The 22,152-nt window shown below is 50.0% G+C and overlaps 1 protein-coding gene across 1 annotated transcript; it reads left to right on the forward strand.

Annotated features, from left to right (window-relative positions):
* Positions 1 to 1,142: 1,142 nt before the first annotated feature.
* On the forward strand, positions 1,143 to 21,134 carry RBP1 (retinol binding protein 1). Its single transcript, XM_016141912.2, is given in 5 exon segments — positions 1,143 to 1,316; positions 1,318 to 1,420; positions 1,904 to 2,082; positions 18,990 to 19,091; positions 20,884 to 21,134. Coding segments are annotated over 5 exon segments (597 nt in total). The 5' UTR covers positions 1,143 to 1,157; the 3' UTR covers positions 20,938 to 21,134.
* Positions 21,135 to 22,152: the final 1,018 nt, after the last annotated feature.

The following is a 22,152-nucleotide window of genomic DNA, read 5'->3' on the forward strand; positions in this document are numbered from 1 at the left end:
TAGCCCAAAACTGCAACAGTGCCAGTGCTGCAAAACCCTGGTGAAGAGCAAAGCAGGTAAGAGAAGCTGAAATCTGAGCCACTTCCTGGGATGAAGCTGCCCCAGCCCTCAGAAGAGGCATCCTTTCCTAACTCAGCCTGATGCTGTGTGAGGACTAGCATGATGGAGGTGTGTTAGGGGAGGGAGCCGTAGTGCCGGAGGGAAAAGAGAATGCAGCTTTTGTCACCTAGGCTGTGATTTGTGCACAAAAGCAATTTCAAAGAGACTCAGTTTTTAATAGAGGGTCAAAAAGTCAACCCACATGATTATGTCATCTCCTTACTGGCAAAGACAGAGGTTTTAAAGCACTATGACATGCACCCCAGGTGGAAAATGAGATGTGATCAAAGATCTTCATCGCAGAACTATTTCTAATAGCAAAGGAGAGAAACAACACAAATGTCCAGGGATGACAGACAAGCTGGATAAACAATGGAAGATCCTGCAAAAGAATGAGGATCCTTTCTATGTATGTACATGGAAAGGTCTCCAGAATATATTAAGTGAAAAAATTAAAGTGCAAAACACTGGAGTTCTGTGCTGCCATTTGGTGACGGGAGAGGGGGGAATCAGCAGTATATTAATAATTGCTTACATCTGCATAAAACGGGACCGTAGATGTGACCGTGCATCAGAACTGCCCAGGGAACCTTTTTTGGCCATTCTTACTTCAAACAGCATCAACCTCGCTTTTATTGGGGGGAGGGATGTGGAAAATGCCCCCACGTTTCTCGCCCAGAGTTGAATTGCCCAGCTTTTTTGACCCTGGGCGCCCAATGGCCTGGCCACCAGTGAGCGACTTTAGACAAAGGCCAATAAATGCTCCCCTTCCCCCAATCGCTTCAGCAAACCCAAGAGACTGTTTCCCAACCCTCAAGTGGCCGCTGAATGTGAGAAGTTCACGGCTTTTGAAGGAATTCCTCAGGAACATTAGAGTTGGGGACAATAAAGCGCCCCCCACCCATTCCCCCACACACTCACATTTCTTCCTTCATAGGGAAGTGAACTGAAGGTCTGAGTGAAGGTGGCCGCGGGCCAGGGACAAACCTAGCCCTCCAACATCCCCCGCCCCCGTCCCTGCCCCCGCCCCCGCCAAGGGGGGAGGAGCGACGGCTACAATGGATCCTCCTGCGGGCTTTGTGCGTGCTCGGAATCCAGCTGTCGCCGCCCCACGGAGCCCCCTGCCCCCGGAGGGCGCACATTTCCGGGCCGCCCACCAGCCGGGTCGCATCGGTGGCCGCTGCCCCAGCAGAGCCGAGAGCCGTTCCCGCCCGCTTCGTGGCCGTCCGGCCCCAGTTGCCCCCCGAAATGCCGGTCGACTTCACCGGGTACTGGAAGATGCTGACCAACGAGAATTTCGAGGAGTACCTGCGCGCGCTGGGTAAGCCGCTTCCCGCCGCCCTCGGCCCGGGGCGCCCCGCGGAGCCCCTGGGGCCTCTCCGCGGAGCCCTTCGGAGCCCGCTGCCCGCCTGGCCGCGCTGGGCCAGCGCCGTCGGTGCATCCAGGCAGCAGAAAGGGCCTGCGCGGCCACAGCTCCGAGGGTGGCCACCGGGCAGCGAACTGCAGGATGGAGGTTGTTAGGTTCTTTGGTGGTAAATGTCTGATAGTTGGCTCTAGACATGGATAATTTTATTAGGAAAGCTAGTTTTTGTTTTTAAGGGCAGAAAACTTTGTTGCCAAATTTAAAAAAGAAAAGAAACGAAAAATCGCACAGACTGGTTGCTCACAGAGACAGCGCTAAACGAGCAAGGAACCCCAACTGTTTAACCGGGTAGCGGACCCCTGAGGCCCCTCTACCTTGAGAACAGTTCTCTTGAGTTTTCTGGCCAACTCTCTGCCCCTCTGTGTCCCGGCACCCCTGCAGATGTCAATGTGGCCTTGCGCAAAATAGCCAACCTGCTGAAGCCAGACAAAGAGATCGTGCAGGACGGCGACCATATGATCATCCGCACGCTGAGCACTTTTAGGAACTACATCATGGACTTCCAGATTGGGAAGGAGTTTGAGGAGGATCTGACGGGCATAGATGACCGCAAGTGCATGGTGAGGATATGTGTACACCGTGGCATCTCCCGCCCAGGGGGCCTAACCAAAGGCTAGGCTAATTGTTTTTAGAGGGGAGCAAGGGCCCATGTGTTCTTAGGGACCGAGGATCTTAGCACTGAAGATCTTGGCACTCTCAGCCCCCAGAATAGGTAGCACCTCCTCATTAAGCATGCCCCTCCGTCCAAACCAGAGGGTAATAGGTGTGAAAGCTGCTGCTTGTTGAGTCTCTGCTGTGTCTGGACACTGAACCAGGTGCTTTCTACACTTGACTCCACCTAATCCTCCCAGCAACCTTTGAGGGAGATTTGAGTACGCCCATTTAACAGATGAGAAAACAATCTCAAAAGAGATGAAGTAACATGCCTGGAGAGGCACAACTAGGGAGGGGCCGGGCTGGAATTCCAGGCATGTCTGTTGACTGTTCTCTGGCTGCACTTTGGGCTGGTGGAGGAAGAGAAGAAAGAAAGAAGAAACACAGGGAGCCTTTTTGAAGTGTAAACTTCCTAAATGACCTAGCATGAAACCACTCTAGGAAGCAGGGGACACAGTGATCCCTGCCAGAGGCCTTCTGACCTGCCCCTCCTGGTCCCAAAACTGGGATTTGGCTCCTGGCCATCCCCTTCCCCGCCCTATCCTCCGCTGCCCGCCAGGCTTCCTTTGAACCTTGCAGCCAACACCTACGCAGAAGGGCAGCTCCTCTGTAGACCAAGCCAGAGAAAGCAGCTCCCGGCGGGGGAGGGAAGTGAACTCCAGCTCCCAAGGGTGGGAAGCTGGTGACCAGGAGACTCCAATTCGTGCTGCCATGGCAGTGGCAGACTTCGGTAGGTCAGTCCCAGGCCTCCGTCAGCACTCTCAGGTCCCTGAGAGATCAGGGTGCCCCTGGTCTTCCTTTCACAGTGTTGGGTCCAGCACTAGTTTATATTTATTGACGAAGCCCTCCCCCTTCCACCATTTACCCTGGATCTGCTGCATGCTCTTCCGCCGGGCCCAGGTCCTTTACACCACAGCCCAGTGAGGGAGGGATTAGTCACCCTGTATTATGCAATAACAGGGGAAGAGAATTGCAAGAGATGGGATTTGAACAACAGATCTTTGCACTTTAAAGCTTATGCTCCTGCTCTCTCCCAGGCTTCTCTCTGCTGGTAGCCTTTGCAGAAACCAGATGGCTGAGTTTGTTAGGACTGTGGCTGAGGAGTGCTGATGTCTGGGAATAAGGAGCCCCAGGCCCTGACGGCTCATCCCCATCACCCCCCTCTCCCTTGTTGATTTATCTGAAGGCAGTCAGGAGTTAGCGTCTGAGCCTGCCGTTTGGAATGATGGAAGAGGGGGAAGCGGCAGGGAGTGTCCTTGGAGAGGCCACTAGTGGAAGAAAACGCTAGTGTGAGGAAATGTCAGATTGTGCCCTTAAACAGCCCAAGGCCTCTTAATCTGCCCAGAGGCTCGGGGGGGAAAAGGCCCGTCTTGGTGAGGTGGCGGCGGCCCTGCCAAAGGTCTGTTCTCTGGCCCCCCGTGTGGAATTGCACATAAGAACAAACGTCCCCAGCTCACTTCTGGGGTACTCGCACAACACATCACAGGTCTCTATTTATTTCGGGTCACCCACAATACTTGGCTAATTACCTTTGCTCTTTCATTCCCTCCCTCATCCATTAATGCGTAAAATGTTTATTAATCACCTAGTAATACCAGCTAATGCTCATAAAGTGCTTACCATGCACCAGGCAGTGTTCACATCTTATTTTAATTCACTCAACCTTCCAGCACCGTTTTCAACCCCATTTAACAGATAAGAAAAATGAGGCAAGATGTCTTATCGTGTGACCTTGGGGAGGTGAAGTAAATGGCAGAGGGAGGATTAGACTTTGGTCCGGGCAGCTCCAGGGTGCCTGCTGTTAACTTGTACCGTATTAGCACTTTCTCCGCATGCTGGTCACTGCACCAGGGGCAGGGACACCGCTGAGCACATCGCAAGCCTTGGTGTTCAGGAATTCAGTTTCTGCGGTGGAGACAGACACATAAACAGTCCGAACACAGCGAGATCAGTGGCGACAGAGGGGAGGGAAGCACCCAGAGCGGGGGATTCCAGGAGTTGTGGAGGAGGCTCCTTCCGTACTTGATTATGAAGGAAAAGGGAATGGAAGGGAGGGTTTTGGACATGAAGGAAGGGGCAGGTGGCCACCTGCAGTTCTCATCCCAGTGTTAGGACAATGGTAGGTGAGCAGATGTGGGAGCCCAGAAGCTGGGCAAACTAGATGAAATTGGGCAGGACTCGTGGTCACCCTTGATGTCGTGGGACTCAGTAGATGGCCACGCACTTACCTTCCTGTCTCCCATTGGGGGAAGGACAGCCCCTTTGCTCCAGCCTTCCCTTGGCCCCCTGCCCTGCCACTCTCTCCCAGCTGCCCAGCTGGATGGTGGACCATAGCGAAGAGCACGGCTGCGGGAGGGTTAGGATAATAGGATTGCAGCAACTGTCCAGACTCAGGCTTGTGAGTGGAGGGGGCAGATGCCATGCGGCTGGGGTCCTGAGCGAGGTGGCTGCCAAAGATAACTTTCACCACAACCCCTTCTGCTCCACACACTCTGCACCTACTAGCCAGAAGGAGCATTGGCGAAAGCCAGTTCTCAGCGGCCCCCAACCTTTTTGGCACCAGGGACCAGCACTCCTATGAGAATCTAATGCCTGATGACCTACGGTGGAGCTGAGGCAGTGATGCTAGCCCCTGGGAGCGGCTCAAATACAGACGAAGCTTCACTTGCTCTCCCGCCGCTCACCTCCTGCTGTGCAGCCTGGTTCCCAACAGTCTGCGGCCAGGAGTTGAGGACCCCTATTCTAATGTGTTCTTCCCAGCACATTCCAAGAGTTTCATTTCTCACCTGGGATCATTCATTCATTTGTCCATTCTTCTCTTGGTCCTACAAGCATTTCAAGGTGCTTGCTCTATCTTTGCAGCCCCTGTGTTACTGCCCTCACGGAGCTCAGTGTAGCAGCCAGTTATACCATGATAGTGTGCTGATGGAAAGACAGGCAGGGGAAAACCCCCTCCTGGGTCTGGGAGGTCTGAGAAAGTTCCCACAGGAAGTGGAGTTTTAGCTGCGGCTTGAAGGATAGATGGGAAGTAGTAGCCAGGCAAACAGGAAGGGGACGAGAGGAAGGCCAGGGCCAAGAAAACAGCTTCGGTAAATGATATTTCGGACTTGTCCCACACCAGGACCCGAACCTGGTGTGGGGACACAGAGGCAGTGAGGCCTCCTGACACACCAAGGCCAGTGGACAAGGCACGCATCTTCAGGCCATCGCAGCCCAGTGCCGGGATGGAAGCACAGTGGGTTGAGGAGCACAGGGCGGGGGGCTGGGGGAACAAGGGTTGTAGAAGGTTCCCCCAGAGGAGATGGAAGCTTGAATAGAGCCTCGAAGAACAAGCGGAATTTAGGGCAGATACAGAGAAGGGATAAAAGCATTCGAGGCAGAGGGAGTCATGTGCACAAAGGCCCAGAGGTCAAAAAGGCCTGGTCGGGAGGAGGGAGGAGGTTTGGGGAGGTGAGGGAGGTGCCGTCTGTAAGGTTTCAGTGTGGCTGGAGTACAAAATGTGGCCAAGGGAAGAGGAGAGTGAGGAGGACCCGGTAGGGACCCCAGATGTGGCCCTGACAGACTGCGGGGAGCCCTTGCTCAGGAGATGTCATCGGGCTGACCTCCCTCTCCAAGGCTTCCTGCCTTAGACGTCGCTGACCCTGACTGTCCCATAGAAACACAGATAAGGTTCCCAACCAGAGGGTGAAATCCGGCCTGCGGATGTGTTTTGTTTGGCCTGCACAACGTTTGAAAAATTTCAGAGCCAGTTGTCAGCGATTGCCACAGATTGTAACATGTCATAGAAAAATCCATATTTCTGCTGTTTTTACCAAAGGAACAAAAAAATCAAGATGCCAAAAATACTAGTTGTCTGATTATTCCTGTGTCGTGTGGCTTCCCGAGACACTGTCACAGTTGCTCCCTTTAGATGGGACGTTCTCCGGTTTGCCTCAGTCCTCACCCCACCCTGTTGGCCGAAGTCAAGGATCACCTTCCCCATCGTCATTGTTTTCACCGTGGGTTCCTTAAAGCAGGCTTCCCAAAGTGGAGGCCAGCAGCAGCAGCAGCAGCAGCATCACCAGACCCTGACAGACACGCACAGGTTCTCCGGCCACGCCCCTCGCCTGCTGAATCAGAAACTCTGGAGGTGGGGCCAGCAGTATGGATTTCAGTGTGCCCCCATGTGGTTCTGATGCAACTAAAGCTTGCAAACCAGTGCCTTGGAGCAAAGAAACGTCTCTATAAAACCAGGTGTAGAGGACCCAGGCTCCGCTGGCCAGTTTAGTCCTTTGTCTGACTCCTGTGGACGTCTCAGTCCACCTCCAGAATCACCTAAAATGACCCCGGAGTCTCCCAGGCTGAGGCATGGAGGGATTCAGGTCCGTTAGCCCCGGCTTACTCAGCCTGCGTTTCTAGTCTCTTCTGTTCAGGTTTTACATGACCCATGAGCAGCAGGGGTTGTCATTTTGGTGGAAATACATAGACTAGACGCAGCTTTTCTCCACCACCGCCCGCACGCCTTTGCGCATTCATATGAACTCTCTGGCCCAGTGTGAAACCAGCATCATGTATTGAATCTAGCGGTCGTTGGCTCTGGCAGGGTAGGGAACCTTGAAAAAGAAAGGTGCTCTTCGACTTCAAATAGTGTTCCCCACCCCTGGACTCGAGAATCCCTCAGAATGAGGAATGACTGGGTTCTTTGTTTCTAACTAACCCCCCAGCATGAGCAGTTTTTGTGGGAGAAGACTGAGCCACAGCCAGCAATCACAGCCACGAGCCTGGCTCTGCGTGGTGGTGGCAGAAGGGCCATTTGTCATCCCACCATGGACACCGAGTCAGGTTTTCCCTGGAGGAGGCAGCTTTGTTTACTCCGGAGCCTGGCGCCTCCTCCCCTGGCTGAGGCCTGGCCTCCTATCCAGCCTGAACTCGGGATGACCCTTTTCACAGAGCTGCCTTCCGCTTCTAGCCCTCCGTCCCTCTGTGGGGTTCTTTGTTTTTATTGTAAAAGGAAAAAAAAAAAAAGATGGGAATAGCATAGGGGAGAGTGGATTAAGAAGGAAAGGACCCCTTCCCTTTCTTGGCCCGATTCCTACTCCCCAGAGGTTGTCACCGTTACCGTGTCTGGTGGATCTGTTTGGAAATCTTTCTTGGGAAGGACTGAGGGAAAGAGGGAAGGAAGGAAGACCCCCCCCCTCCTCTGCATATTGTTTTTTCACTAAATGATATTTCTTAGGCATCTTTCCATATCAGCACTTATAGATTTTCTGAATTCTTTCTTTTTTAACTGTCTATGGTTCCTTCCTTTCCCTCTCTGACTTTCTTAATTCCATTTGCTCGTCCGTCCATCCGTCCGTCCATCCCTCCCCCCATCCATCCATCCATCCATCTACTTATATGTGGTAATACATGAAATCCACCAAACTGCCATTAACACTAGTTTAAATTCTTGCCAGCTTTCTGATCCTGTTCTTGACTCATTAAAAAGATTTTGTTGGTTCTTATTTTAAAAAACACAATGTGAACCGCTGAATTAACTCCCTGGGCTGCGGAGCTGAGAACGCCGTCGGATTTGCCGCCTTCTGAGAGCCGCCCCTGTCCAGGTCAGGCACCCAGCCTTCCCCTGGGTCCTTTCCAGGATGGAGACACCGAGTCTCTTTCATGTCTTAGCTAAAGTTCTCTGGCCTTTGAAATCTGTATCAGCAGCATGCTTTTGAGGATTACTAAAAGAAGAATTAAAGCAACCCAAATAAAATTTACAAAGTAGCTTTTCAATAACCACACAGGTTTGTTAGGTTTTGTGTTTTGTTAGGCTGAACCGAGGAAAATAACGTGTACTGAACAAGTGCCATGCCTGCACCAAATGATTTTAGCACTTCTCCTCTCTTGGTCCCCCAAACTGCTGTTCTGTAAGTGTCATACCCACTTTACAGATGAGAATCTGAGGCTTAACACTTTGTAACCCAAGGTCACTCAGCCCGCTGGTGGCAGAGGAAGGTTTCTGACAAGATGAAAGTCTCTATTATACAAGGTCTCCCAAGGAGCTCTGTTGAGGGCCGGCACTCCAGTTTCTTACCGTGAGCCGTATCGCACGTGAGCTCAGACAGTACTGACGAGGCATGAAGATATGGAGCAGAGTGACTTTTAATGATTGGACACGATGCCTGTTTTCACATCTGTAAAGTGGGCATCATGGTTGCTGCTCGCAAGGCAAATTATGAGGGCCAGAGAGATAGGACAGGGAATAGCGCCTCATAGTGCCACAATACTGTGCCAGCAAGGGGCCAGAGCCCTTCTGATACCCTGGACTGAGGGGTTTACCATCCATTTTAAGGATATCTAGGCCTTCACAGTGAATCCAGACCCCAGGCTCCACATGGCCTTGAACCAGAAGAGGTGAGTGGGGCAGGAAAACCACTCTACCCTCCCTGAAGGCATCCAGAGACTGTAAGCTGATGACTACTACCCTTAGGGTCCTCTTTTCCTATGGGAGTCTGAAAACCAGCCCCTGCAGCCCAAGTCTTATTGCAGACATTTCACATGTGATCAGGATTTATTCACATTTGACTGGGAATTGATTAAAATCTCTGAGAGCAAGGACTGTGCCTGATTCACAATAGCTTCCTGTCTGGGAAGCATTTCTGTAGCTGTCTTTGTTGTATAAATTGAGTTATGCTAGAACATGCCAGCCCCTCCCAATAACACACACACGCATACACATATATACACATATATATGTGTAAACATATCCTTGTCCTTCAAAGAGAAACCCCAGGTCTCAGTCAGGCTGCCTGAAACGCCTCTATTAGAGCACATTTATTTTGGTTAACTTTTCAAGACTTCCCTAGGTGTTTCCTTTAATATGCAAATACCTTAGAGTGATAGCTTGTTGTTAATGCAGGATGTTAATAAGTTTCTTTCCTGTCTGCCTTCCCCTTTCCTGCCTGAGGGTTCAAGGATAGCATAGGAGCACTCTGGGGAAGAACCTTATAAACAAAATGGGGGTGAAGGTAGGGATGGAGGGGAACCCAGGCTGCAAAACCCACCTTTGCCAACCTTATGACAGACTGGCCCTGCTCTCAGAAAATGAGGGGGAAAAAAATCCTCTCTGACAATGTGCAATGAGTCAGAAAAGCCATCTTACATTTTGACCCAGAGATCTCACTTACGGGATTATATTCCAGGAAAATCATTGAAAAGAAAAAGTTATTTGTACAAAGGTATCTGTAGCTGTGTGGTAATAATCCTCAGCGACCCGTGTAAGCGCAGCCACCATGTGATGGCCCTGCCCTAGCACTCTATATCATTTAATCCTCCAGCAATCCTAGAGAGAGGGTGCTGTTCTCCCATGTCACACACTGGGACCTGAGGGGCCTGCCCCGGGTCACACTGCTGGTGATTCGCCTTCAGATCTCTCTGACTCCAGAATAGGCCACTTCCTGCTGGTGTTCCTAAGTGCCAGATGACCATGGGTGGTTAGAGTGACTGTGGCTTTTTAATTCCATAGACCACCACGAAAATGATCACTGTGAAGATAAATGAAAAGCTTTTATGGGCATTCAGTCAACAAGTTCCATCTCTTTCCCCTTACCCCATCCCTACAGTCTGCCTCTCTCTTGCCTGTAATAATAATAACAATTAACATTTCTTGTGCTTACTGTGTGCCGGGCTTAGTTCCTTCCATGGGCTATTTCATTTAATGGCTGCAGTCTCTTCCCATGTATCTCCCTTCCACCATCCTCAACACTTCAGCCCATCCTTCCCATTCTAGAAAGGGAATTTAATTATGCTACTCATAGCTCAAAATCCCTAGAGAATCCCCATTCCCTACCTCACATCTTATGCTTGGCCTCATCCCACCCTTCGTAGGTGCCTTCACTTGCCATCCACTTTTGCACCTCTGCTCACCCCCCTAGGGTAAGTCCCCTGCCTCCTCCCCCAGGAAGATAATTATCCCATGGTCAAGACCAACCCAGACTTAACTGTTCCATTTATCTTGCCCTGACTCTCTGTCCCACCTCATCTTCTCACATTTCACTGTCCCTCTACGCAGGTGCTGCTCCTAGGGTACCTGTGACATTTGTTAATGCATCTGAGATTCTAGACAGTGGGGCCACACCTTAGTATTCCCAGTGCCCAGCACAGAGAGCGTCAACGTATTTGTCAAATGAGTAAAAATAGCAGACCTCAAATAATATAAATGTTAGTCACTGATTGATCATATCTATCACTTGAAGATTCACTTGCCATTGCCAAGTAAATTGGGTATTTCCCACATGCTATGAATACTAAGCATTTTCTATGCTTTCATTCTGTTAATCCTCACAATCCTATGATGAAGATGCCAAAATTCTTCCTGTATTATATGTGAAGGAAATGAAAGACAGAACAGATATCTCTTGTCTGAGATCAGGTAGCTGGCAGAGCCAGAGTGTGGATCCTGACAATCTGCTTCTAGGTTGTTACCAGAGAGAGATGGAATCTTGTGCCAAGCTCTGGTTTAATTTCTCTGTGAGGCTCTCGAAATCATAAATGCAGCATCCTCGATGGAGTAGTGGTGTCATGGGATGGAAACGTCAAGTGCAGGGGAGTAAGGTCCTGTACACACGTCCCTGACCTTGGAGGCTGCTTTGCTGGCCAAGAACCCCAGCTTCAAGGGCTGAGGGTAGCTGCCCCTGGCTCTCCTTCAAGCTCTTGCTTATCCACAGCCCAGCTCCCTCTGAGGCAGGGCCTGGCATGCCGGCTGAGTTGTAACCAGTTCAGCTCTGGAGCCCGACTGTCATCTTTGGAATTCCATCTCTGCTACTTACAAACTGGCTGCCCTTTAGCCATTTACTTCACCTCTCTGAACCTTTACTTGTCCATAAAATGGGGATAATTATAAAGTAAGGGATACCTACTCCCTGGTGGTGATTAGATGTAGGAAAGCCAACACTCAGCTGCTCCAGCAATATGAGTTATTAATTCTCTCACCTTATAAACCATGTCCTTCAGAAGACCAATTCTAGGGATGGTAATGTGTAAAGGGACAACTGGCCATCCAGAGAAAAGCTAGCAGGGTTGCGAGAGCAGAGGAAACTGCTTACTGAGTATTTTATGTGTCCAGCACGGAAATATTTCCTTGCAATCCATTGTTTCATTCCAACCATTGTGGCTCTGTTCTGTGGCAGGCTCATTAGCCCATTTTGCAGATGAAGAAATGGAAGCTCAGAAGGTAGAGTAATTGGTTGGAATTGTCCAACTAAAAAGAGGTGAGCATCGATTGGAGCTCAGGCCTGCCTCTATCCTGAATGCCCAGCGCAGGCAGGGATCAATCTGCTGACCTATGGCTGGGCCAGACCCAAGCCCACAACCTGCCAGGTGCTATTCCACGGTGATGGTAGCAAGACGTTTATGGAGGAACAGTGGGCAGACCGTGGGTTCAGAGTTAGGCAGAAGAGGCTTTAAACCATGACTAATACTCTTACTGGCTGTGTGGCCCTAGGCATGATGACTAGGCACTCCAGGCTTCAGAAAATCAGGGCCAGTGTCACGCCAATGGCTAACCCAATTTTATAAGGCTAATCTATGGAAAGATTAACAGCCACAATGCCTGGGATATTTTGTCTAAAAAAAAAACGGGTATTCATTGCCAGAAAAATTACAAGTACCCCTAGAATGTTTTCTGCCATTCATGCATTCATTCATTCCTTCAACATATGGTAATGTACATTCTCCCTTCCATAGATTTTAAGGTGGGTGCTGATATCCTGCAGTGACTAAAAGGATCCCAAACCCCAAGGAGCTCCTGACCTGTTCACTCTTTCCCGGTTACCAACCTAGCATCTCTTATCTTCTGGGAGCTGTTTGTTTCTATTCGCCTTGAAAGATAAAAAATAGAGGCCAGAGGCTCCTTAAAAGTGATGAAGCCTTGGTGGCGGACTCTGCCCTTCAGAGCCCCTCTGGGAACTCTCTGACAGAACAGGCTCTCTCTTACCTCCCCCTCTTCGGATGGACCTGATAATCTTTGCTCTGACCTGAGTAGCAGAGCCAGCTCTGCCTGCCAGATAAGCGGACATCTGGATTTTCCATTGCACCAGGTTTGGCAGGTTGGAGCTACAAAGATATGAAGTTGAGGAAGAAGAGAGACTGTAAGTGATCTTCCCAGTAAATTCTGGGCTTGGAGGTGCAGGGTCAGTCTTCCTGGGGAGGGTTATGCCAAGAGTCCAGCCAGACAGAGTCCATTTAGGAGTCTCCCTCATCTAGCCCCTGAGCTCCCTGCATCTTGCCAGGCTGTTCACTCTGCCTGGGAGTCCCTCGTGCCTCCTTTCCAATTTCTCCTTCTTAACCTCACTCTCATGGTGGTTTCTGGTGTTGGTTCCATCATTACTTCCAGTATTACCTCCTCCAGGAAGCCTTCCCCACTGGCCCTCTGTCCCCACTTCAGAGGCTGATGACGGGCCTTCCCACTTGCATAACTACAGTCACTTCCCTCTACCCAGCACTTCCAGTTCTGCTGGAATTTTCTGTCTGCTTGTGCAGATAGGGGGCCCACACTTGCTGAATGTTGTTTCCTTGCACAGATCTGTGTTGCAAAGTCCTACTGCTCATTCAGAGGTCAGCTTAGATCAAAGAACTGCCGAGCACTGTAGCCGAGAGCATGGATGGGCTCTAGAGTCAAATCTCATCTCCCCACTTCATGACAGGGTGACCAAAAAGCCTCAGTATTCACATCTATAAAGTGGAGAAAAGTGTAACTGCTCCAGAAGGTTTAAGGAATCAACCTGCTATGACCCATGTTCTGTTTAATATCTTGCCCAGCACATGGTGAGCATTCGATACATGTCGTTAGGATGGTGATGTTGACAGTGATGACAGTGAGTGACCCTATTACTTCCAGCCGGAAGCCTTCCCTAACCCTGAAGGTTGGGTTGGGTGGGGTCCTCATCACAATCCCAGCACAGAACACAAGTGGGATCGTTACCAGTCCACGTGTTTGCCTTCCCTCTAGCTAGGCTGCAGGCAGAGCTTAGGTCCAGCCCAGCCTCAAACCACCCTCAGTGCTGGGCCCTAGAAAACAGAACAGTTCCACAGGAGCCCTGTGACCATCTCTGGCCCCATTTCCTTCCCCCATCCAGAACCTTGGCCTCACAGTGCCTTCAGCTCCCTGACAGTTTCTTCTTTTAAAATTGATTCTGGGCAATGTTAAATGTTTAAGGAATTTTAAAAATGACGACATGTCAAGATGAATCTGAACATTTTATCAGTTTGTCCTAAGAATTTGTTATCATTTGTTGTTAGCTTCTTCGTGGTATTAGAATTGCATTCTTCCGTGCCCACAAAGGCCTTATCATGCCTTTACTGGTTTGTAGTAGTTGCTTTTAACAGCTTTTATGTCTCTAATTACTCGTTCAGATTTTACGGCCTTATTAATTTAGTTTTAATCTGCTTTTAGAGTGCATCGGATTTTCCCCTGAATGTGCTGATTTTAGATAATTGCCAGCCCTATAGGAATGGATCAAAAGAAGAGAAACAGCCCATCCCCTCGCACTGGCTTCGCGGGCAGCTAGTGGACTCCTTGGCCAGAAAAAACTGGGTTTATGTGATGGCTCAACTCCTAACCCCCAGGTGGCTCGGGCTGGTTACTTAACTAAGCCTCATTTTTATCAGCTCTCAAACTTGAAGGTCAAGTGAAACATTATGGAACCTCCTAGCACAGAACCAGGCATTTGGCAGGTTCTCTGTTACCATTCCTGCCCTTCCCATCCTCTCACTTATTTAACACAAGCACCAGAGGCTGAGAACCTCCTTCTTGTCCGAGGAATCCTCAAAGGGTGCAGCACACTGTGAAATCAAACTCCAGGATAAATGGCCAATTTGCATCATTTATCGATTCACATTATCTATAGGAAGTATCTATGCACTGTTTGATTTTTCGTTTTCTCCCTGGATTTAAAGAGCACAGGTTTTAGAGTCAGACCTGGTTCTGTCCTGACTCTGGCTTTTGCAGGCAGAATCATCATGGACAAGACCCAGCCCTCCGAGCGGTGGTCCACAAGCAAAGGACCTCCTAGAGCTGGGTGGGTGAGGGTGGAGGGATTGTCCCCCTGCACTCTGGAGTGGGTGTTTGGGCATGTGGGAGCTGCAACGAATGTCACAAATTCTTAGCAGCCAACTTGAATCCCACTGGTTGTGGTTTGTGACAGGTCACTGCCAAGAGATGTATCTATTGAGAGGGAATGGTCTGTCTCCTCCAGCACAGGTCATCTGCACTGGCAAGGGGACCTGGAGCCTTCCCTGGGACATACTTCCTCAGGCTGCCTGCAGGAGCTGGTTTTCAATGTCACTGGTCCCCATGCAGAAGTGCCAGCTGGGCTTTCTCAATAGTCAGGGGAGCTAGATAATGGCTTTTAAAGTGACAGTCCATTGTCAGAGTGATGCATAGCTGTCTTCATTCATCTGTTGGTGCATGTCTTTCTGGGAAAGCTGCTGACAAGGCCAAAGTGTTGTTGGAGGATGTTAGTTTTTAATAGAAAAGTTAGACCAGCTTTGCTTTACAGCAAGCTGCCCTGGGCTTCAGCCTATTTGCAGACTTCTAGGTGGTCTGTGTGGTGAGAATTATTGTTAGGAGAGGAGTTGCGTATGGCCATACTACTTTTTTGTCCTTGGATTTGTCTGGGCTTCATTTCCAAGGTGGCGTCCAGAGCCCATAGCGGTGGGAGGCTGGAGGCAGCACTGCCCATCCTCATGTCCACCTCAGCCTTCAGAGCTCCCGCCTCCCCCTTCAAAAGCATCAGGAAAATCCACTTGGCTGAAATTCTCCCATTAGACCCTGACTAAGTGGATTAAGCAGCGGTGAATGTCCAAGCTAGAAAACCGGATTCAACGAGCTCTTAAAGACCTTTTGAGATCTGGTATCACAGGACAACCTGAATCCTTATCCCAGACTTCACTGCTCCTGGTCTAGCAAAGGTGGCTGTCTGCTTACTACAGAGTAAGGTCACAGAATGACCTCTTCTTGGGTCCTGGGGAAGGTTGTTATCAGAAGTTGTTTCGTGTCACAATAAAACAAGTGACCATTGTTTGTTACCCAATCCCCTTGCACTGTGATTTCTTTCCCTCTTCCCTGTCGTTTTTAGGTAATCATCCTCCCTCCCGACTCTTTTCTGTTCTTAAGACAAATCTGATCCTCTGGGCAAATGGCTGGTTTATTCTCACAGGATACAAAGCTTAAAAAAGAAAATCCATACTCACCACCAACGTGGGGTAGCAAGGTGGGAGAACTAAATCAAGTTTTTGGAGCCATAATAGCTATTGGTGGGACTCTCCAAATAGATCTTCTGTTTAAACAGAGACTAATTAAATTTTAGGGGAAGTGAACATTGCCGAGCTCCTGGACACCCAGCTCAGCACGCAGCCCCTGCAAGGTCTCCACTCAGAGCCAAGTCTCCTGGAAGGGAAGCCACTTCTGAGACATTAAGCCACAGTGAATAGCATGTTCATCACTTCTTCACACATCTCCAACTTTAAAAAAAAAAAAAAGAAAAAGACTTTAGTAGTTGTTCAACTTTGACAAGCAAATCCCATCCATGTCTGAGCTCTCTGTATGTTGTGATTACACATTACCTAGTGCCCATGCCAGCCCTAGGCAGTTGATGGTTTTTCTCTCATCCTTAGCACAACCTGGTAAAGGAGGCCCTTCGATTATCTAATGCAACACAACAAACCATCCAAAATTAATAGCTTAGAACGACAGTCATTTATTCTCGTGATCCTGTGGATTGAATGGGCAGTTTTGCAGCTCCATGTGACTGCATTCACCTGAAGGCTCAGTCGGAGCCTCATTTCTCCTGCAGTAACCTCTCTTTCTTGTCCTCCAACACTTCTCCACGTGGCCATTCTCTCCAGTAGAATAGCCTGGACTTCCTTAAAGCACAGCAGCTCCATTCTAAGAGGGGAGGGCTCTGAGAGGACACACCTCCAGCATTCAGGTGCTTATGAAGGCGTGGCCTGTGCCAAGCTTGCTAATGTCCCATTGGCCAAAGCAAGTCACACAGCCAAGCCCGGAGCCAGTGTGACATGTGGGGGGGAGTGGGGGGGTGGGGGGGGCGACTATCATGAAACTCTGCACAGTAGGTTCCATTCATCCTTCTTTTGTAGATGAGGGTACTGAGGCTCAGGGATGCTAATCCCCTTGCCCAAAGTCACTCCACAGAGCTGAGAACAAAGGGCCCACGTTTGTTGATTCCAGGGAACATGTTCTTTGCTAACAATACTGAGTCAACCTGATGTAGGTGAAGGTTGTTCAGTGGGAGGGGGCAGGACCAGAATCCCAGTGTAAATGATGGCTGACCTTCCAGGCCTCGTTAACCCAGAGGACAGTCCAGCAGGTTCCCTGGCCCACCTGGTGAGTGCTCTTTCCGATCACTACACCCAGCAGAGCAGAGCCTGGGCTGTGCATGGCGGCAGGCAGCATTGGGAGGCATTGAAAACATGCTCCAGGCCGCAGTCCCAGTCTTTGGTCTGGCATTGCGGCCCCTTCTACTCCAGCCTTGCTCCTTCCGCTCCTTAACTCCAGGACAGCTTCTGCAGCACTGGCTTGCTTATCCTTATTCACTCTATTTGGAATGCCTTCCCACTTTGAAAACTAGCTTATGTCTCCTCCAAGAATGAACAGCCCTCCTGGGCACTGCAGGCCCTGTGCTGCCCCTAATCCCAGCACCTCCTACACCGGGCGGTAGCTGGCACTTCTCTGTCTGCCCTTCCCTGCAGTAATCCTTTAGGACCCTTTCCTGGCTCCCAACAGCCACACCTAGCTATGACTGGATTGGAATGAAGGGTGTACCTCTTGGGGACTGTTCCAACTCTTAGCACAACGCCCATGTTTTTTCTGCAGCTCCCAGACATCTGCTGGGTGTCTTGCTGTGCTGGGAAACAAAGGGGCACTGAATCTGTTTGCCCCTTCTCTCTGGCTTGGGGCTGGACTTGTGCCCCAAGTGATCTCTGAACCAGAGAGAGGAGCCACCCCCAGCCCAAGTCCTCCTGTGCCCCATCTCCTTTTGGGAACAGGCTGCAGGAGCACAGGTTGGATTTATTCCTGTGCAAAGCTGGGGAACACAGCTGGCTCCCCACCTGTCACCCTTGTGCAAGTGTCTCATTGTAGGTGCCATCCCAACGGCAGAGGGCAGCAGTGACCAGCAAGCCCAGGAAAGAGATGGGTGGGGGAGGTAGGGGAAGGTGGGCCTCCTACAGGGAGTGGCCCCGCTCCCCTCACACCCATTTTTCAGATTTCTCCTCTCCTAAATCCTTATCTGGCTGTTGCTAACTGTCCCTACTCAGCTGAGCAAGGCTGGCAACACAAAACTCTTAGAATCTTACCTCTGTAAAGCCAAAGCCCCTGATCTAATGGCCTCCAATCCCCTCATGTGACAGTTGGGAACACTGGGGTCCAGAGAAGGGACTTGCTCAGAGTCACACAGTGAACAAGGGGCAAATGGAGTTCTAACCAGTCCAGCGAGGAAGCAAGGCTCATTGTGTGGAATTGCCCCATGTGGAAGAGCTGTCCAGAGGGAAGCAGGTGGTTGCAAATAGGGGAGATGCCTGTCACACCTGCGCACATGTCCCAGTCTAGACCACGAGCTCCTGGACTGTCTCACCTCTAAATTCCAAGACTCTTCGGCCTCGACCTCGTATTTCTGCGTGGGCTTTGGCCGCTCCAATAAGACTATGCTATCTCCCTCTGGCATGGGCTGGGCCCGTTCCTGCTGTGCACACCCGGCACCCGGCAGAGCTCAGGGAAGATGGGAGGGCCTAAAGATGGTGGGTGGGGTGGTGGTGAGCACCAGCACGGCAAGGAGCTTCCTCCCCTTTCCCCCACAGTTCCCCCGAGACCCTCCCAAAGAGCTTCCTGAGCATGTCTGTGCTTTCATATCATCTCTGCGTTTTCATCTCATGGTGGTCCCCTGAATACCCCTCTCCCCAGCACTTCCTTTCCTCTGCTTCAGCTCCATTCTTATGTCCCTCAAGGCCCAGCCCTGGTACTGTCTCTTCCCAGAGCCTCCCTTCTCTGATTCTCATCTGGGCTCCTGCAGCCTCTGGTCTGTAACTCTGGTGAAACTAGGCACCTAGGGAAGCAGTGTAGTCCAGTGGGGAGAGGGACTTCGGAGCCCAACCATCTATGCTTGAACCTGGCTCTGCCAGTGACCATCTGGATGAACTTGGCAAGTCCCTTAACCTGATCTGTAAAACAGATGCTAATCCATGCTTCAAATAGGAGGATTTAGAGATGGCACAGGAAGTGCCTGGAAGAGCTGCTGTTCATACCTACCGTTGGCTATTTATGTCTGAGATCATTCTCTGTGAGATGAACAGCTCCTTGAGGGCAAAGGTGGTGTCTTTTCGGTGTCCCAAAATGTTGCAAATGTTGAACAATGAATGAATGAATGAGCAAGTGAGCTAATTCTGGCGATGGGCAGGGAACTCTGAAGTTCGCCTTTCACCAGCAAGATGCAGGACAGCAGCCCTCACCCTGCCCACATACAGAGCTGAGCCCCAGGAAGCCCCCCCTCCCTTCTCAGTCCCATTCTCAACCCTTGCACTGAGAGCCCCACCCTGACGACATTTTTTCCCCTAATTACCCTGTTAAATGGAACTTATGAAGATGTTTTATAAATTGTGAAGCTGATTTGCATATTTTAGTAAGAGCATGTGATGGACAGGGAGGAGTATTCGGCTGCCAATTTTCTGTAATGAAATTGACTTGAGCACACTCTGGATCGTCAAGGTTGGGGCTGTCCTTCCCCCAGCCTCTAGGGGCTTCTTCCTTAAGACTGACAACTGTTTTTTTGCTTGGCAGACCACAGTGAGCTGGGATGGGGACAAGCTCCTGTGTGTGCAGAAGGGTGAGAAGGAGGGACGCGGCTGGACACAGTGGATTGAGGGTGATGAGCTGCACCTGGTAGGTTCTTGGGGTTGTGAGAAAGTAGGGCAGGCCAAGGTGGGCCTTGGTTCTGCTCTGAAGCTTCTCTTCCTAGGGCTTGGAGAAGATGCTTGAGTGTCTTTAGAAACTGAGCATTATTTTTTAAGGTCTAGGCTGACCTATTTGTCCAATCAGAGGGAGGAGGTGGGGAGGTACATCTTCCAAACATCAGACATGGAGCTAAGCCCTTTTGCATTTCATAATCTGTTTCTGTTCTCACAGAAGCCCTATGGGTCAGGCACTGTTATGGTTCTTATTTTCAAGATGAAGACATGGAGATTCACATCCAGGTTATATAGCTAGAAAGTGGATGAACTAAATTTAGTCCCAAGTGATGTCTATCTTTGTCGTACCAAATTATGGCAGACAAGAACCAAGGAGAATTCACTAAGACATGATCTCAGCAGCCTCGGTCAGGAGAGAAGCCATTCTCAGCTCAAGTATGGGTCCCACTCATCCTGTCCTTCAGCCTGGAGTCTCTGGTCAAAGAAACTTCTACTCCATCCATTATCTGGGAAAAGCAAGCACAAATTGAGGGTAGGCGCCTTAGCCCCTGGAAGGCTAAGCTAAAACATGTCTTCTGAAAGGAGACACCTCCTACCTCCCATTACTCCTTCTTCCCCCTTAAAACTCCTCAACTATCTTCCTTCTGAGAGGGAGCCTGGTCCAGGTGATGTCGGTTTTAATCCTGACTCACTGGGTGCCTTGGGGTGCCTTCCTTCAGGCTCATCTGCAAAATGCCATTCTACGTAGGGGTTCTGCAAAGATCAGGGTCTGCAAGAGCTTTGGGATGGACACGTGCCATGCTGAAAAGAGCCACAAGTCATTGTCTCAGAGGCAGCTTAGGATAGTGCAGAGAACCTGGGCTGCAGTGGCTGACCTTGAGCGTCTTCTCCTTGGGCCTTTACTTCTTCAACTGCAGAGCAATAAGGGTAGATTATGTGGTCTGTATTGGTCCTTTCAGCACAATAGTGCTGTGGCTCTGTGCCAGAGATTGCAAATTGGGGGCCACAGGTCTCTCCTATTTTACCATCAATGGGCTTCAAACTTCTTTAGCCAACAATTTAAAAATTAGATGTCACATAAATATTCTGAGTTCCAGCCTCTTAAAAAAAAAAAAAAGAAGAAGAAGAATTTGAAAGATAATGGCAACGTTGTGCTGTCATTTCCCCTGGCAGCACTCAGCAGGGGCTGCCCTATAAGCAGGGCATGGGCTTTCTTGCCTGCATTTAGTATTACCTGAAGTTTTTGATCGTTGCAACTCCAGTACTCCACCCACTGAGGGACCGCTATAACTGGTCTAGCCTGGGTCTAGGCATTTTCAAACTCCCCAGGTAACTCCAACATGTAACTGAAATCTGGAACCACCGTTCTAGTTTGCAACCCTAGTCTGAGGCAGCTTATTGAGCCCCTTGAGGGTCGAGCCCTGTATCTGGGCCTGATTTCTCCCAAGCCTGGGCACAGACCCTCCTGGGTTCAAGCCTGAGGCTGTTAAAGCCTTTGGCCCCCTGAGGAGGAGGAGAGGCATCAGAGGGTCCTATTGGTCAGCTCTGAGCCACACTGTTTCCCCACTAGTTCTGTCTATAGGCCGTAGTAGAACCTGATCTCCATTGACCCAGTTCAGCCAACTTTCCAAAGAATTGGTCGGTTCAAACCAAGTCTTAGGAAAAACAGCAGCCTGAGTACTTTCTAAGTTTCTGCACCTAGATGCGCTAAGCGCACCAAGTGTGACTTTGCTCTGGATAATGACAAGCGTCTGTTTTTATTTCAGGAGATGAGAGCGCAGGGTGTGGTCTGCAAGCAAGTATTCAAGAAGGTGCACTAAAGCCTGGGCAGACCTTGGTTTGTGGAATGAGTGGCTTAGACGTATGGTCCAGGAACCCCGTCTGTGCATAGCATGAGGCAGAAATGTCCGGCCACCCTCAAGTATCTGTCAGCAGTCTGTCTCTCAGCTCTGTGTCTTTTCCTTTTCTTAAAACAAAGCCATTTCAATAAAAGCGATCTCTGCTCAAGGCTTCAAAACCCCACTGTGCTCACTTTTTCTCCAGGGCTTCCGAAGTTGGCTTCTCCTGATGCCACCCCTGGACAGAAAGGAGAAATTCACCCACATGCCTACAGATTTAGTCATAATGTTGCACCTATGTGACGGTCATGCCCCAGGGGTACAGGGTTGGCCCAGGGTGTGTGGCCTGATATTCAGTCATATCTGTACCTATCACATTACATGTCCAGTCAGGGCCAAAGTGCAGTGAGTGCCACAGAAGCAGAAGATGCCCTTTACCCTGGGAACTTAGAGCCTAGTTAAGGGGATCTGACCTACAGAGATCTCTAACTCTGCATGGACACAAAGGATGTTCTTAAAGTTAGTTACGAATGAAATGGAACAGGATAGAATCATAGGCCCAAAGGTAGAATGAAGTAAACGTTAACTGGAGGCTGTCACCAATTGGATTTGATTTCAGAGATGTTATCAACACATACTTCACCAACACAAAACCACTCCCCCTCATCTGTGGGCTGATGCAATCCTTCCTTTTCACTGTTATGGTTGAGACACAGCTTACAGATTCCCCTAGAAGAGGGAAAACAGCTTCGTGTTCACATTAAAATGTAAATGATTGCCAAGCTACAGCCCAGGCCTTGTAAATCAGAATCTCAGGAGGAAGGGGACAAGTTCCCCGGGAAACGCCATGGCGGGACAAAGCCTGTGAAGCATGGATCTCAAGAACGTATGTGGGTGGGAACAGAAGGGGGTCCAGGGCTAAGCAGGGAAGCATGGATGCCAAGGGCAGTGTTTGCAAGAGGAGGGAAAGGTCATCTGTAACTGAGGTAAGATGAGCCGAGAAACTGGAGGGTCTAAAGTGAGGAGGTGGGAGACCATGGATAGGGAAAACCACTGGGAAAGGGAAGGCTTACATCGAGGACCCCCTCAACATCAAGTTCGCCTAGGCCATGCCCTGCCTTGGTACAAGTACTGGGTTAAGGAGTCAGATGAACAGAGTTCAAATCCCAACTCCGCCATGTACAGGGCAACACCACA

The sequence above is a fragment of the Rousettus aegyptiacus genome, unplaced genomic scaffold (assembly GCF_014176215.1).
Source record: "Rousettus aegyptiacus isolate mRouAeg1 unplaced genomic scaffold, mRouAeg1.p scaffold_m13_p_4, whole genome shotgun sequence".
Taxonomy (NCBI): domain Eukaryota; kingdom Metazoa; phylum Chordata; class Mammalia; order Chiroptera; family Pteropodidae; genus Rousettus; species Rousettus aegyptiacus.